General features: G+C 36.1%; 1 protein-coding gene across 4 annotated transcripts in view; it reads right to left on the bottom strand.

Annotated features, from left to right (window-relative positions):
- Nucleotides 1–16,410, bottom strand: part of MYO16 (myosin XVI) — a 599,178-nt gene that overhangs the window by 286,241 nt on the left and 296,527 nt on the right. For all 4 annotated transcript variants that reach the window (XM_070520138.1, XM_070520137.1, XM_070520139.1 and 1 more), the window contains exons 12-13: nucleotides 14,170–14,235; nucleotides 4,616–4,743 (exon numbers count right to left, since the gene is read on the bottom strand). In XM_070520138.1, coding sequence (XP_070376239.1) covers nucleotides 4,616–4,743; nucleotides 14,170–14,235 — 194 coding nt within the window. The remainder of the gene's footprint in view (nucleotides 1–4,615; nucleotides 4,744–14,169; nucleotides 14,236–16,410) is intronic.

The raw sequence follows: 16,410 nt of genomic DNA, 5'->3' as shown, positions 1-16,410 counted from the left end.
CCTATGGTGTCTTAGATGCTGGGACCACAAATGAATATGATGCAACTTCCACCATCCAGTATCTCACGTTGTAGAACCACGCATATGGGTGGATTACAGCAGAAAGGCGCTAGGCTGAATATACAGACACTATCCACTTGTCTTCAGCTTCATAAGTGAGAGTAAGTGAGCTGGTCCCAAGGTGACAGCCATCTACTGTGGAGGGGCATGTGTCCTAGAGCCACATGGCCTGGCCTTGTTAAATCTTTCTCTGCCTTCCAGGAAAGACACTATGTCTTCCTTGGAAAAGTGATTACATCGTTTTGAACTTTCCTTCCCTTTTCTCCGAAAGGAACATAAAGCACGCAGCTGTTAAAACTAAGTGGGTAGGATGGTCAGCTGTGACTAGGGGAGCAGAGGGCCTGGCATGCAGCCGATCCTAAAATGGCCTGATCCCTCTGGAGGGTGCTGTCAGATCTGACATCCCATGTTTTCCATTTTCCTCAAATCTAGGAACAAGTACTAACTAAACTTGCTATTTCTAATGACAACATTTTTTATATTTCCCAGGCATACTTTATAACTTGTCTAATTTCTATAAATAACTATATTGTATTCCTGACACTCCACAATATAGGGTTAACATAAAATTCTAGTACAATAATTACCATACCAAAGTGGTCTGAGATAAAATAAAGTTTTTACTGCATTCAGTTGGAATATTCATAAAAACAGTCTTTATTCATCTAATAGCTAAAACATTTAAAAAATATATAAAGCCCTTTACTAGTGCTCTCTTGAGTTTCTCCCTTGAACATTTATTCTAATAAATGTGATTAAAGGGTATTTGCCAGAAAAGAAGAGCTGAAATTTAATTCTGTCATTCAAGTGTCAAGTTGTTAATGATGCTTGTATTCCTCTCATCTGGGCTGACCATAAACATTTAACTACTTTCAGAACCACCAGCAAGCAGCCTCGGGCGAGCAGGTGACAGCGACCCACACACAACAAGCAGCTCCTTTTCTCAGTTCAAAGACCTTTTCTTTTAACCTAATTTTAGGGCAGAAACAATCTAGATCTTTCATAATGGAAATTTAATTTCTACCATTATATTTGTTGTTACAAAAATTCTACTACCCAGCGAAATAATTTGATGTTTCATGAACTCTTGTTTTTATAGAGATTTTGCTTGGATTCATTCAGGGATCGATCTTGAAAATACCATTTTCCTTTTGAAAATATTGCACGTTCTCTCACAGGAAAGTTACAGTGGGCCTACTGTGTGCCAGAATCTATGTGAGGCTTTGGGGGTACAGAGGTGAAAAGATACCGCCCCCTGTGCCATCCATTGGGCATAGTCTACAGTAAACACTAAGTACATACATAACACATAACTACAGTGACATGGGACACAGCCAGCAATGTGCCCACAGGTGAAGGAGCAGTTGCATCTCCTGGAGAGAACCAGGGAAGACTTCTGGATAAGGTGAGCGTTGAGCTGATCCTAGGACAGGGCTAGTATAGAAGGCAGCATTTATCCAATGCTAAACACTCATCCAAGGTTTCCTGAGCATCCACCGAGCAGCCTGAAATAGGTGGGGAGTCTAGAGTGCTGAATGTGGCTGACACAGTCTCTGCAGGGGTGGAAACCCAGAGGCACGCGAGGTCAATGGGCCTGACTGGGTGGTCAGGTGAGCCCCTCTCTCTTCTCCCTATCATTGTACTTACTTGATTGCCAGATGTGGGGGTAGGGACAACGATCAACTCTCTTAGCTAGCTAAAATCACATGCATTTTAACCATCTCATAAAATCTCAAAATGGCCATATTTCATATAAACCTTGAGAAAATACAAGAAAATAAAATAAAAGAAAAGGTGGGCTATGATAGGCTTGGCTCCATAGGGATATCAGGTTAAAACTAAAAATCTTAGTTCAACTTGTTCAAGAAACATTCCTTGATCTGAAAATCCAAGTCTATGATTAGACTAGAAACTGACCAAGGATTCCGGGCTGTGACAATCATGAACCTATATTTCGAAGCTTATTTGAACAGCCTTGTCTGCTAAATCTGTACACAACAGAGGCAGACCCTATGCTGCTTATTTCACAAGTTACTTGTGTGTTCAGCATATAACATTAATTTAGGTTTGCTCAGAATACAGTTAGGATAATGAATATTTGGCATACATGCTCAAACAATTAATTAAAACCATCTATCAAGGCTTTCAGGAAATTAAAAGTAAGATAGATTACGGTAGACTCCAAACTCTCAGGCATAGCCTGGGACAAAGGTCTGAAAATTATTAAAGACTATTGCTCAAGATGAGGCCTACTGTGCTACTGGGGCCTAAAATTATCAGGAAAGTGAGAAATAAAATTAAAATTTGGAAATAAAATTTTCTTGACCTAGTACTAAGTTATAGGACATCTATTCCAGGAATATTTGAGTTTTGATCTCCAATCCTAAAAACTATCCTTTGTAAATGCTACTTATGGGATACAACAGACACTCCATAAGTGATCTTTAGACAATGTATTTAATTGAATTTTAAATTTGTTAATTTTAATGATAAATGGGGAAAGTCTAATCTTAGTCAAGACAACCAAGCAAGTAGAGAAGCTAATGAAAACACCAATCCTGAAAGAAAAAAAGAGAATGACTGAAAAGAAATCCTTATGGTCACAGATTTGTTCTTTGATTCTGAAGGCCAGGACCAGGGGATACTCTCTTGAAACTTGAACGAAGAATTCTTTTTCTCAGAATAAGAGGTTGACACATGGCAATTTTAGCCTTATAAAATGTCCCAAAGGGATACTAGCTCTGCAGAATACTAACAAGTCTCACTGGAAAAATAATTCCATGAGCAAATACACATAGAAATCGTAGGGTTAAACAAAGATAAACAGATTTCTTTACTGACAGAACTTGCTAGACATTGTGAACTCTATAATAGGGAGATTCCCCAAGGAAATGGATCCATTGGCTCCTCTGAGCTTTGCTAAGGAGCGATGTCTTTCACAAGCCATGAGCAACAGCTGGAGTGGTCTGCTTTAGAATCAAGTGAATTCAATAAGAATTTAGGTAAATCCATGGATCTGTGACCTTCATTTTAGGGAAGGTAGGGATGGGCTGTGGAAAGGTTAGGTTAGCAGCAGGAGGCTAGCTATGCACTGGTATCTGGCTATGAAAGTGGCTCAGCCTCACTCAGGCTCAGAAGCCAGACGAAAGGACTCATATCCCAGATACACCATCTATTAGACCTTAGACTAATTAGTCACCATTTACTAATTCACACTATTGAGCTCAAAGCCCAGATTCCCTGTTTACTAATCATGAGACCCTGGACTAATTAGTTAACTCTTCTAATACTGATATAAATAATGGTGACAATAATACTAACATCAATAATAATACCTGCCTTACAAGGTTGCTAAAGCAAAGAATAAGATAATACATGGAAAGCACCTAGTGGAGCTCCTGGCACTTAGTCCTCAATAAATATTAGTTGTTACTATTGTACACACACCCCATAATCTTACAGTTAAAAAAGGGTTTCTCTTTTTTATCAAAGTCAGGCCAGAAAACTCAATAGATAAAGCAGATAAAAATAGAGTTGCTAGATTCAAGCATAGGAGGGGCTACTCCCCCCATCCCCCACACCATGCCTCTCTTGCCCCTGGGGCACTTCTGAACAAGTGTGAAAAGTTGCACACTACTTTGAAAATTAGAGCACTGCAGTGTGTGACCCATCGGTCTGACCCTCCCAGAATTTCTGATGAAATCGACAATGCAGAAGTATATAAACAAGTGCTTATGGAAGCGTCCTCGGATTCAATCCAGACTTCCGTCCTCACACGCTTTCATTTCACATCGACTGGATTTACGCAATGCTTTATTAACACAGACCCTTTTCAACCAACGCTACTGATGACACCTAAAGCAAAGCCATGAGTATTTGTAGAAGTCTCCCTCTTGCTGAGGTTTGGCCTAATCTAAAACATAATTCTCAATGCAGATCTTATTTTAACACCTAAAAATTTCTTTACTCCTCTGTCAATACATCATCACGTTTCACCTCCACGTCTTGAGGCACACTTTACTTTTAGGTGTGAAGAATTTTTGCTCCAAGGTAAATCATTCTCCTGAGCATCTTGATATTTATGAGCTAGTGTTACCATTATATTTTAATAAAAAATTACTTAGGATGTATAATTTTGTTGAAATCCGAGCAAACGTAAGTACCCGGAAGCAGGTGGGAAAACGCATTTGCAAGGTGGTAAGCTATATTCGGGGCAGCACCACCTTTTGGAGAACTAAGGTAGAGATTCACCAACATGCGGTGCCTTGCTTTCCCCGTGTTTTCTGTTTGAAAGCAAAAACACTCTGGTTCTAAGTTGTAAATCTTCAAAATGAATTGAGTTTCAGGTTAAGTTTGTTGCTATTGATCCAGCCACACCTGGGGCTATTTCTAATAACAAAGATGCTTCTTCTTTGTAAGGAGTCAAACGTACTTATTGCAAAGACATCCTGGACTGCAAACTGCTGAGGAAGTAAATAAGCGTAAACCATAAGAAACACCAAGCCCCAGGGCAAAGCTGAGCATCTGAGATGGGGTGAGGGGCGGGTGGGTTCACCTGAGGATAAAGCACTGGGGTCGCTGCTCCTGGTAAAGTTGGTGAAAGGCTCTCTCGGCGCAGGAGAAGATGTGAGGTGGCAGAGAGGCGCTCGGCTGCCCGGTGCTGCTGAGGTACAGCTGGGAGACCTGAAAGAGGACGAAGCAGGAAGACAAGTTCCTGTGAAAAGGTTCACGATCCTTTACCTCGTGATGCAACAGACTTATTTCCAATACACGAAAGCAAACAAATCTCTAACTTTGGACCTCACTTGTAACTTTAAAACATTGTAAACATTATGCCTTGCTCAGCACGTTTTAAGCATTCCTAATGACAAAATGGCAGCATACATCTGATCCTTTGTGACTTGGTTCACAGGCTTTAAATTATTCCGCTGTCTTTACGAAAAGCGACTCACAAAAATCAAGTTTAACAGTTACCCATAGTAAGCTGAAACTGTGGTCATTTACATCAAATACACTTTCTCTCAGCAACATTTAATTCCAGTAATGCAAGATAGCAAGGATTTTTAATGTGAAGACAAGGCCATTGCAGCTAAAATGCCTATGCATTTACAAATTCCTCACTAAGACAAATTTAATTAACTTGATTTTAGTGATACAGTCATTTATGGTGATTGCTATGGTGACTGAGTGCCAGTATTTTTAGTCCTTTTGAGTTTCTAGTGAATTCGATTACATTACGATAAAAACTAAATGATAGGAAGACTTCTGAGTCATGAAGAAATATCAGAAAAACTTAATTTTTATTTTACAAAATAACTGGCGTGTATCTTCAAAGATGTCCAGGTTGAGAAGCTCAAGAGAAGATTGAGGACCTGCTCCAGACTGAAGAGGAAAGACCTGGTGGTTCAACACACACAGCGTGTGATGGTGGCCTTGATCTTTGGCTATCTGGGCATGATTGGGGCAGTGGGAAAGACTTGAAGGAGGCCTCTTGATGACACAACAGCAGTGTAGCAGTAGTAATTTCCTGATTTTGATGGTTTTATGGAGGTTACACAGGAGAATGCCTTTGTTTGTAGGAAATGCACAACACATGTATTCAAGGTTGATGGGACCACATGCCAGCAAGTTATCTGAAAATGGTTGAGGAAAAGTCGTTTGTATTTATCTGCAAACTTTCCATAAGTTTGCAGTTATTTAAAATAAGGGCAAGAATTTTTAAAAGTAGAATAAATAATCTACACCGACAATAAATAGTTGGATAAATTTCACAGATGTAATATTGAGTGGAACCTATCAGACACATAAGGGAACATACTATAAGATTCCATTTACATAAAGTATAAAAACAGGTAAAACCAGTTGACGCTGTTAGACGTCAGGTTGGTGGTACTTTGGACAAAGTGTTAGTGATTGGAAAGGAGCAAGAATGGGGCTTCTGGAATGCTGGTAATGTTCTGCATCTGAGTTCTCGTGAAAACGTACCCAACTATACACTTAGAAAGGAGCACTTTCCTCTACGCATTATATCTCCATAAAAACTTCAAAGAGCCACAATCATTAACACTGTGGTTCTGGTGCAGAGACTAGGAAACGAGCTCACTGGAACAGACCAGAGAACTAACTTAAGCCCACACAGGCGTGGGGATTGGTGTATGGCAGGTGCCGTGTCACTGCTGCATCGGTAGTAAAGGATGGTGTCAAGAGAACTGAAGATCTGTTTGTAAAGGAGACAAACGCTGCCCTCTGTCTCGTGCCATGTGTAGCAATGAGTTCCAGAGGAGTTACATCCCAAATACCCACGGCAAAGCTTAAAACATTTACACACGTACCACAATGATCCTCTCATGATTGACGTAAGGAAATATGGCTCACGAACACAAACTATAATGGGAATGATGGCTCAGTCTCACAACATTAACCTTAACTCCTGTTCATCCACAAACGCCAGACATGTAATAATAAAACAAAAAGTCAAGCAAAGACAGAGAGAATAAGCTGTGTGTATAATCAATAAATTATTAGTATTTTATAAATGACTCCTACAAATCAATGAGAAAAACTGGAAATAAAATAAAAGATTGGGCAAATAATATAAGTGGAAAAGAATGGCCAATAAATATGAAAAAAAGATGCAGAAACTCTCTAGTAACCAGATAAATCCATACATACTTGCAATTTTTGTATTTTTAATTATTCAAAAATTAAAAATAAATATTAAAAATAATTAATAATAGTGATGTATCCATTATAATTCCTAAACCAACAGGGAGTTTTAGCCCAGCTCTTTTCTCTTGTAGGACAAATTTCTGTTTTATTTTAAACTTGCACTCTTTCACTTCTTTCCAGGTCTAACATGTACCTAACATAGTTTGACACAATGCTTTTAAACTCAACCTGCCTTGTAAAATCCTGCTGGAGATTTCATTAGATGTTACAGACAAAGAGAGACCAGAGACCCAGGAGTGGAGATGAATCCTACTCTGTCTCAAACCTGTTTGGGGTTACATATTCTCTTTAGGGGAATTTTTTCTAGAGATTAGGTGTGATGGATCTTGAGTATCTAAATAAAGTTTGTTCATGATGTTGAAACTAAAGACCTTTTTCAGCTTCCTTTTCTTTAAATCTCCTTTTCACGTGCAGTTGAGTGTATATTGTAGAATATTTCATTGCTACCACCTGGTAATACTTTGCTTGGTGCTGACTCGATGCTTTATAAGTAATGTAAATGTGACATAATATTAATAATGTATTTCCCATTTAATTATTTCTATCGAACTTTGAAGATTTTCACTTATGCAGTCCTAGTTTTCTGAGTTACTGACAAGCTATCTTTTATATTGCTTATCATTATCATTATCAGTATTATTGCACATTCTCATTTGCACATGCCTTCTCTCTCTACTTCACCATTCTCTCCCCATCTGCATCATTTGGCAACAGGAGGATTCTGGTCAGTGGGAATTTTAAGTGCTCTGTTTTAGCTCATGGATGAGATGGCATCTCCTCAGCCTCATTTGGGGTTATCGCTCTTTGCTGGACTCTGGTTCGAATGGATAAGGTCCTTCTCTATGGCTCACTTCCCTTGTTTTTTCCACTGTGTGTGATACTTCTAAATAAACTGCCAAGAGATAACAGGATCCTGCTACATCCTGATTTCTGAAGCCAATCACGTGGTTCCACAGCTTCTGAGAGGGCCATTCACACGCCCCAGTGTCAGGATCCTGGGAACCCTTGGAACCTCCCTGACACCAATGGCTTGACTTGGCACGGGCTGTGGGTTTCACACTATACTATGAATATGTCACTCTACTTGCCTGATTAGATTTTCCACTCATTATTTATAGATATATATAAGGTGGCATATTCTGAAAAAAGTGTGTTTGTTTTTGCAAAAGATCAAATATAATTTAAAAAATATGTGTCTCTGGGCTCAGCATTTGCGTTGCTGAGGGTAGCCTGTCCTGCATTTGCTCTGGAGTTACATGACTTGGATTTAAATTTGGTCTCTGCCAATCACGCAAGTCTTTGAAAAGCTTATTTAATCCCCTTGAGTCTCAGTTTATCCATCTTCAAAGTGGAAATGGTAATTCTTATATGGAGCGGGTTGCCTTTTGAGATCAAATGTGATGAATAGATCACATTTATGTGTAAAGCCCTTTGCCCCAGGCTTGCCCTGTAATAAACCCTAAACAACGCCAACTACTGATCTTCCTTCCCAGGCCCGCTCATCCATAGTAAGCCCTGTGCAGCCACTCTAGCTGCTTGCCAAACTCGAACATGCCTAGAAATGGGAATATTAGGAGACCAACAGCAAGTGGAATCTGAAATCAAACACAGCCCTAAGCCTGGCATCTCACACTAGATACCAGATTACACAGTGGGACAGCTCAATCGCACTGACAAACAGAGGAGGAAAAGAGAACGAGTACTGATCTGTTTTGTATCGTGTGTACTCAAAAATATAATTGTGAGAAATTATCCCCAGGTATTTTATCCTGAACGGTGTCATCATTTTGCACATTGAGATTTCACGATGATCCATCTTTGGTTTGTGAACTCCACAGAAAAGGTAGCAATAAGATCTGAGAAAGCTTTCGATATTGATGTGCGAGGGGCCAATGCATATTTATTGCTGAAGTGTCTACTCTCACGACATTTACTCATTTATTGGTTTCCACAATGATACAAACATCTAAGACGTTCGTTCTTTCTCATCACGACTTCACCAATGCGTTAGACCTGGTTCTGGTGGCCGCCATCTTCCCTGTCATTGCTGTCTCCCACCTCCCCTTCTCCTATCATGATCTTTGTTTTCTATTATTTTCTACCTCATTCCTTAAAAATAGTGTGAATCCTAAGTAATCTTACAAAAGGAAATATCTATGTGAATTATTCCTAATCTTGTACCCAATATAGAATCCAAACATTATTTTAATTCAACTTCCCCAAACTTCATATGTTCACCTGAACCTGACTTTTCCTCATGAATTTCTTTTTTCTCATTTTCTTTTTTGCTATAGATACCCTTACTCTCCCACACTCACAAATTCAAAACCTGTGTCTTCAATTGACCTTCTCCTCTTACTTCAGTCCTCAAATAAAATTACTCTATAGATACTTCTTATTGTCTTTTCATAGACTCACTCAATTTCTTCTCTTTCTGCCCACTCCATATTAGGCCCTGATAACCTTCCTCTTGGATTGATTCAGTATATACCTAACTAGTCTTCTTGACTAAATGTGTCTTTTTCTGAAACTGATGGCAGGCGACTTATAAACACTGTTTGTATTTTCTACAAATAAAATCCAAATTCTCTAATTTAGCTTTATAATCTAGGCCTAAATCAGATTTCATGCATTCAACTTTTTTAACTTCTTGCTCTTACCAAATTGGTCTGTGCATTCCTCTAAATGGTCTTATATGTTTTCATCTCTATAATGTGGCTCCAGACAATTTTCCAAAATACACCCCCTGTCCCCTCTGCAGAGTCTTACTCATTCTTCAAGACTGAAATGCCTTTCTTATCCTGATACAATCTCCTTCACTCTAACCTCCTGACTTGTCAATTAATAGTGTGCCCTCAATCCTGCTATTTCACTGTCCTCAGGTACACGTGAAGTTTGTGATTACTTTTTCGCCATTATTTATGTCGTGTCTCTAGAATGTCTATGCAGTTCTTAAGTACAAGGAGACTCCTACTTAGCATCCCTAAATATTGAATGCAACATATTGTATTTAATAGACTCAACTAATGTTTGTTGATTTGATGAAGCATTCTTGTTTCTGATTATAAGTTTACTTTTTTTCCTAAAGCCTATTCAGAAAGATCTGGCTACTTTTCTATTTTCTCCTTTTCCTCCACCTGTTCATGTTTAAAATGAGTGATGTTACTTGCCTTCAACATAAGTGGGCAGCACCATAATGAACCCTTCCCTTTCGTTATACCTCATTTAGAACTGTCTGCCTCCTGGCCCACTAAGTGCCACTTCTCCTCAGCGCTTGTTAGCATCAGATCAACACTGCTTAGGGCAGTGAGCTATCTAACGGATGGGGCTGCTTGCTGTCATGTGTTTATATTAGTCTCAGAATGAAGTTTGCCACAAAGGCTGTTCTACATCCGTGATTAATGACCTGCTAGAAATAAAAAATGAATATTATGCAAAGGCTTAATATAACTCAGTTAATGGTCACAAAATAAAAGCGAGACACAGATGGTGCATGTGGAGTTTTTCTTTTTAACACGAAACACAGAAGTCATTCTCCAAGTCTGTAAAATCTTTATGGATATGAATATGCTCAATGTTCTATCTTCTTCTTTTATTAAACTAATCAACACGGTATGAAACCAAATTATTTGAACAAAATTTATCACTTAAAATAATAAACATACATATAATTATAATCAATAGACACACAAAAGGAAATGAAACTTTCTCTTGTGTATCCTAGGACGATGAGATAATTTTAATGTGGTTCAGTACATGAGTACCTGATTTAGAATTACAAGGTACAAATATTGCTACAGAGGATGCCTTCTAATTCAACCTAAAAATTAAGTCCTTGTATCTACTTAACTATAATTTTATGGTTTATTACTTGTAGATCAGGAAAGTACAAACTATTTGATTCTACACAATGGATGTGAATTCCAAAAGCACCAGACACTGTACAATTTCACTATGATGTGTAAAAAGTGGGTAATTTGATTGTAAGTTTTACATCACTGCATATTTTACCTAAATATATTTATTTTCCTCATAAATTCTATGCCAGAGTCAGTTGGAAATGATGGATATAAAGGATGATACACATAATTTATGTGTTGCATTCACCATTTTGTTTTAATGAACTGTTCTGGCAAAAATCTCAATGCATTCTATCTTATTTCTACATTAATAAAGAAATATGTCTCTTAATGTTTCTCTCCTTATCTCTAACATGTATTTCTGAAAGAAGTGCAAATACAACATATTATTTGAAGCCATAAAACTGCCATACTGTTGACACCCTAAAAACAAACCACAAAATAACAGGTGTTTTCCATTACAAGATACAATTTCATATGATAGGTAATGCCATACTATAGCAATTTATTGTGTTACATTTTCCCTAATACATATAATTTGACCTCCAGATCCATAGAAGCATTTAAATAGTAATTATATATGTATATATATATATATTTTTTTTTTTGAGGAAGATTAGCCCTGAGCTAACTACGGCCAGTCCTCCTCTTTTTGCTGAGGAAGCCTGGCCCTGAGCTAACATCCGTGCTCATCTTCCTCTACTTTATATGTGGGACACCTACCATAGCATGGTGTGCCAACTGATGCCATGTCCACACCCGGGATCTGAACCGGTGAACCCCGGGCTGCTGAGAAGCAGAGTGTGTGAACTTAACCACTGCGCCACTGAGCCAGCCCCTATATTTTTACTCAGTTATTTACAACTGACTTTTGCCTCACCATAAGATTCTTGTTAACTCTACCATCCAATGTGACACTGTAATATAAGCCAGGAACAATTCATCAGTAGTTAACTCTAAATAGCATATGTTCCCCCCTCTCTGAAAGATACATATTGAATTAAACAATAAGGGACATAGAATTTCAACCAAGCTTAGACACTGAAGCTAAATGATTGTCTGACACCAATGCAATAAAAATAGGTATGGCCTATTTTATCATATAGCTATAATGAAGTAACTGGTATCAGACTATCTCACCACGAACAACCATAAAAGCTGGATAAAATACAAATTAAACACCTAATTAGGGGCCTCTGAAAATCACCAAAGCAGCTAGGACTTCGTGGATCAAGGTCTTGGAGAGTGTCAAAGACATCTAACCAAGAAGCTCCTCCCCGTACTCTTTCCCACCATACATTGTCACTTTGCTGAGTAAAACTCAGAGGCCTCATGGAAAATAAATGTAAGTGTCTGAAAAGCTAAGCGGAGATTTTAGCAGGCTCACACTGCTGGGGAGACACAAATTCAAGGTCAAGGCTCAGTAACAGAGGAAAGCCTAGATGGACATCATCCCAGCTTCTCATTTGAGACCTATATGAGGCGCACACCTTATGCACAAGACAAATACAAAGCAAAGGGGCCTTAACTGAGTCAACGTGATCTGCCTACAGTTTATGCACCCACCAGGCGAAAAAAATCAAAACTTCTTTGGAAGAAAATAACACTATCCTAGCTTCTATAGTTTTTTATATAAGAGGTTTGATATTCAATCAACATTTTCCAGAAATGTCAGTAAATATGTCCACATAATGGAAAACCAATTGACCAAAACACACATACTAAAAACAGACCCAGATATTAGATATTATCATTAGGCTAGATTAGAATTATGATTTTCTAGTATTAGAGTGATTAGATTGATAATAATAATATTCTTATTAGAGTTATCAGGCACATTTAAAAATAAATCATTACCATATTCAAGAAATTAGGTGGCAAGACAAAGAATTTCACCAAAGAACTAGAATCTCTTAGTATAAAATGGAAATTTTAATATTGAAAAAATAACATAACTGAAATCAGCAATTTAATAGACAGTTTTATCTGCAGAGTCAAAACAACAGAAGAGAGAATTAGTAACCTGGTCAGCCAGTATATGCAGACTGCAGATCAAAGAGAAACAAGTGTAGAATATAGAAAAAAATTGTTTATGTTTTCATAGAATTCATACAGCAAAGAAGAAATCACAACAGAAAAGAAAATACCTAAAGAAAGTGTGAAATATCAAAGATGCAGAATTAAGTAAAGCTGTGTTTAAAGCAAAATAAAAGTCCTCAAATACTTATTTATAAAAGGAGGACATAAAATCAATGATATAACTATACAACTTAACTATCAAATCAAACTCAAAGAAGGTAGAAAGAAGAAAACAATAAAAATAAAAAGCAGAAATCAATTGTATAGAGAATAAATATACAATAGAAAAAAATAAAAAATCAAGATTCTTTTCTTTGAAAAGACTAATATAATTAAAAATTCCTAGCAAACTGATTTTAAAAAGTCAGAGAAGTCACAAATTATCAACATATGGAATAGAAAGAAATCACTCAAAATTACACAAACATTAAAAAGATAAATAGCATTATGAATAATTTTATGCCAAAATCTTTTGAAAATTAAATATAATGAAGAGAATTCTTGAAAAACACAGCTATTAAAAACTGACAAAAGAAGAAATAAAAAATATGACCAGTCCTATATGTCAAAAAATTAAGTCCAGAATTTAAATATTTTCCAATTCCTTTTATGGGTCCAGCATAATTTTGATACTAAAAACTAAAAAAGGGGCTGGCCCCATGGTGTAGTGATTAAGTTCATTGCACTCTGCTTTGGCATCCCAGGTTCACGGGTTCAGATCCCAGGTGCAGACTTACACCTCCCATCAGCCATGCTGTGGTGGGGACCCACATACAAAATAGAGGAAGACTGGCACAGATATTAGCTCAGGGACAATCTTCCTCAAGCCAAAAGAGGAAGATTGGCAGCAGATATTAGCTCAGAGCGAATCTTTCTCAGCAGAAAAACAAAAAACAAAAAACCCCACAAAGAAAAGTACAAGAAAGAAAAATTATTCAGTTGCCTGAAATAATTTTTCCAAAAGCAATTTCTCTTTTAATTTTGACAGTCTCATGATTAAAACTGGCAAGTTATTTGGGAAAATGTATAAATTCCATATTATCCTTTCTTATTCCCATTGCTTTAACATCATAGATCTCCATAAGAGATCATGATGTTCAAACAAGGACTCTAAACCAACTGATCTTGAATTACTCAAGAATGCATGGAAAACACTGCAATATATTACTTAATTTTAGAAGTCTGTCTAAGTGACTACAATTACAGAGCAAGTACATATTATAAGTGCAAAGGAACCTCCTGATGAAATAACTTCCCTTTTCAGTGCTGCCTCAAGACAAATCTGAGTCATTATTATACAAACTCCAGTTAGAATTTCCTGAAAAGTTTGACCTTACCTTTTGTTTTGTTTTTTCTTCTTAATCAGTCATTTGATACAAATAAGTATGTCTGGTGAATGTTACTGTACATTATTAAGCAGTATTTTAAATTTTATACTCACCATAGTAGAATAAATTGGAAGCTCTTTGAATGGGTTAACAAGCAAGAGGATATCCCCAATAAAAGTCTGTTAAAAGAAAAGGATATCAATAGTTATTGAACCATATAGATAGCACTTTTAAAATTAAAAATCACTGTGAAAATAGAGAGAATAAGTAAAAACCATACTTTAGTATTTTGATAATTGTTTTAAAAGCTTGTTAACAAAGAAATAGAAGAGTCAATGTCAAATAAAATAAAACCAATAGGCTTGTTCCATTGAACACATAACAAGTGAAATGATTGCATTCTAAGAATCTATCTTAAAGGGGTATTGTGAGAACCAGTCTGAATATAAAATACAAAATTAAAATACATGGGAAAATATACTGGAGGAAGTAAATAGGGTATTGAGTTCTATGTTGCTACAGAATAATAATAAAATGCATAACTGAAAAGTTAATTAAGCACAGAGAGCAAACAAGGATACTGTTTTAATTAAAAAATGACCAGTAATGAGATACAAAAGCACAAAGAACAGACGGAACAAATAGATATCAAATAATAAAATGATAGATGTAAACCCAACTACATCAAATGTAAAGCCAATAGATACTCTAATTAAAACACAAAGATTATGAACTGGATTAAAATACTAACTATGTGCCGCTTTAAAGAGAAAAACTTTAAATATGAAGACTAATAAAATTTAAAAGTTAAAAAATGAAGCAAGATATACATACAAACAATAATAGCAAAAAAGTTAGTTTAGCGATACTCAATTCATAGAAAATATACTTTAAGCTAATAAGCAATACCAGTCACAAAAAGGACAAAACAATCAGGAAGATACAGCAATTCTAAATTTCTGTGAAACTAAAATCTATCACAAAATGTATGGAAAAAAAAAAACACAGCTGTTAAGGAGAAAAGGATGAATTCACAATGATAGTGAGAAATTTTTAACAATTTTTTCTTAGTAACTCATGAAATAAGCAGATGATATTTTGAAATAAATAATTACCAAGTTGACCAATTTATTTATACAGAACATTGTTACCAACAACTGCAGAATGTACATTCTTTGAAATTGAACACAAGCTAGTTTCACTATGTTTAAAGGATTTGAGTCACAGAGAATATATTCTCTGATGATGGTAGAATTAAAATAGAAATAAATAATGGATACATAGAAAATCACCTAATGTTTGGAACTCATGCATCTGCAAATAACTTAGGAGCCAAAGAAGGAATCATAATGCAAATGAGAAAATATTTTGATTACACCATATCATAATTTGTGAGATGCAACTAAAGCTATATGTGGTATGAAAATTATCAGCTGAAATGCATGTTAGAAAAGAATAAAGGCTAATAGTTAATGATCTAAGTATCCATTTCAAGGAGCTCATCAAAATATATCAAATTATGCACAAAAAATAATCAAGATAAGAGCAGAAACTAATGGGATATAAAACAAAAGCTAAAAGGTGATCTTTTGAAAAATCTAATAAGATAGAGCATAACATAACAAAACTGACTGAAGAAACAAGAGGAAAGGCAACACTACCAATATCAGAACTATGACATCACTACAGACCTTACAGACATGAAACAGGGAAGAGGATATTAGCAATCATATTGCTATTGAAACAGCTGAAGAGGATATTAGCCACTAAGTTTGGATACTGAAATAGGTGGAGAACAATCCACCATCTCACTAAAACCAACACAATAAGAAACAGAAAATCTAACTAGATTTTTCTCTGTAAAAGAAATTGAATCCATGTCTAAAGACCTTTCCACAAAGAAAACTTTGACTTATTGTTCCCAATGTTGATATACAAAATAAACAAATGTTATACAAATTATTCCAGAAAATAACAGAAAAGGGAACACTGTTTCATTTTAAGAGGGCTGCATAAACTTGATATTAAAGACATAACTAGTATATTTAAAGAAAGGAAAATTACAAGCTGTTCTCTCTCATTAAAATACATGCAAAAATTCTGAGCAAAATATTGACAAACTGAATACAGCAATGCATTCAACAGATAATACGTTTCAACCAAATAAGCTTTATTCTAGTACTGTAAGCTTGGCTTCATTTTAGAAGATCAACTCTTGAAATTTACAATACTAAGAAGTAAAACAAAAGTCATATGAGCATCTCAATAAATGCCAAAAAAATTGAATAGCATTCAATGTCCATTCGTTATTAAAAATAATAATTTTGAAAAATAGTTATATAATAGAACTTCCT

Source organism: Equus asinus, chromosome 11 (genome assembly GCF_041296235.1).
Source record: "Equus asinus isolate D_3611 breed Donkey chromosome 11, EquAss-T2T_v2, whole genome shotgun sequence".
Taxonomy (NCBI): domain Eukaryota; kingdom Metazoa; phylum Chordata; class Mammalia; order Perissodactyla; family Equidae; genus Equus; species Equus asinus.
This window is presented reverse-complemented; position numbering and strand designations above follow the sequence as displayed.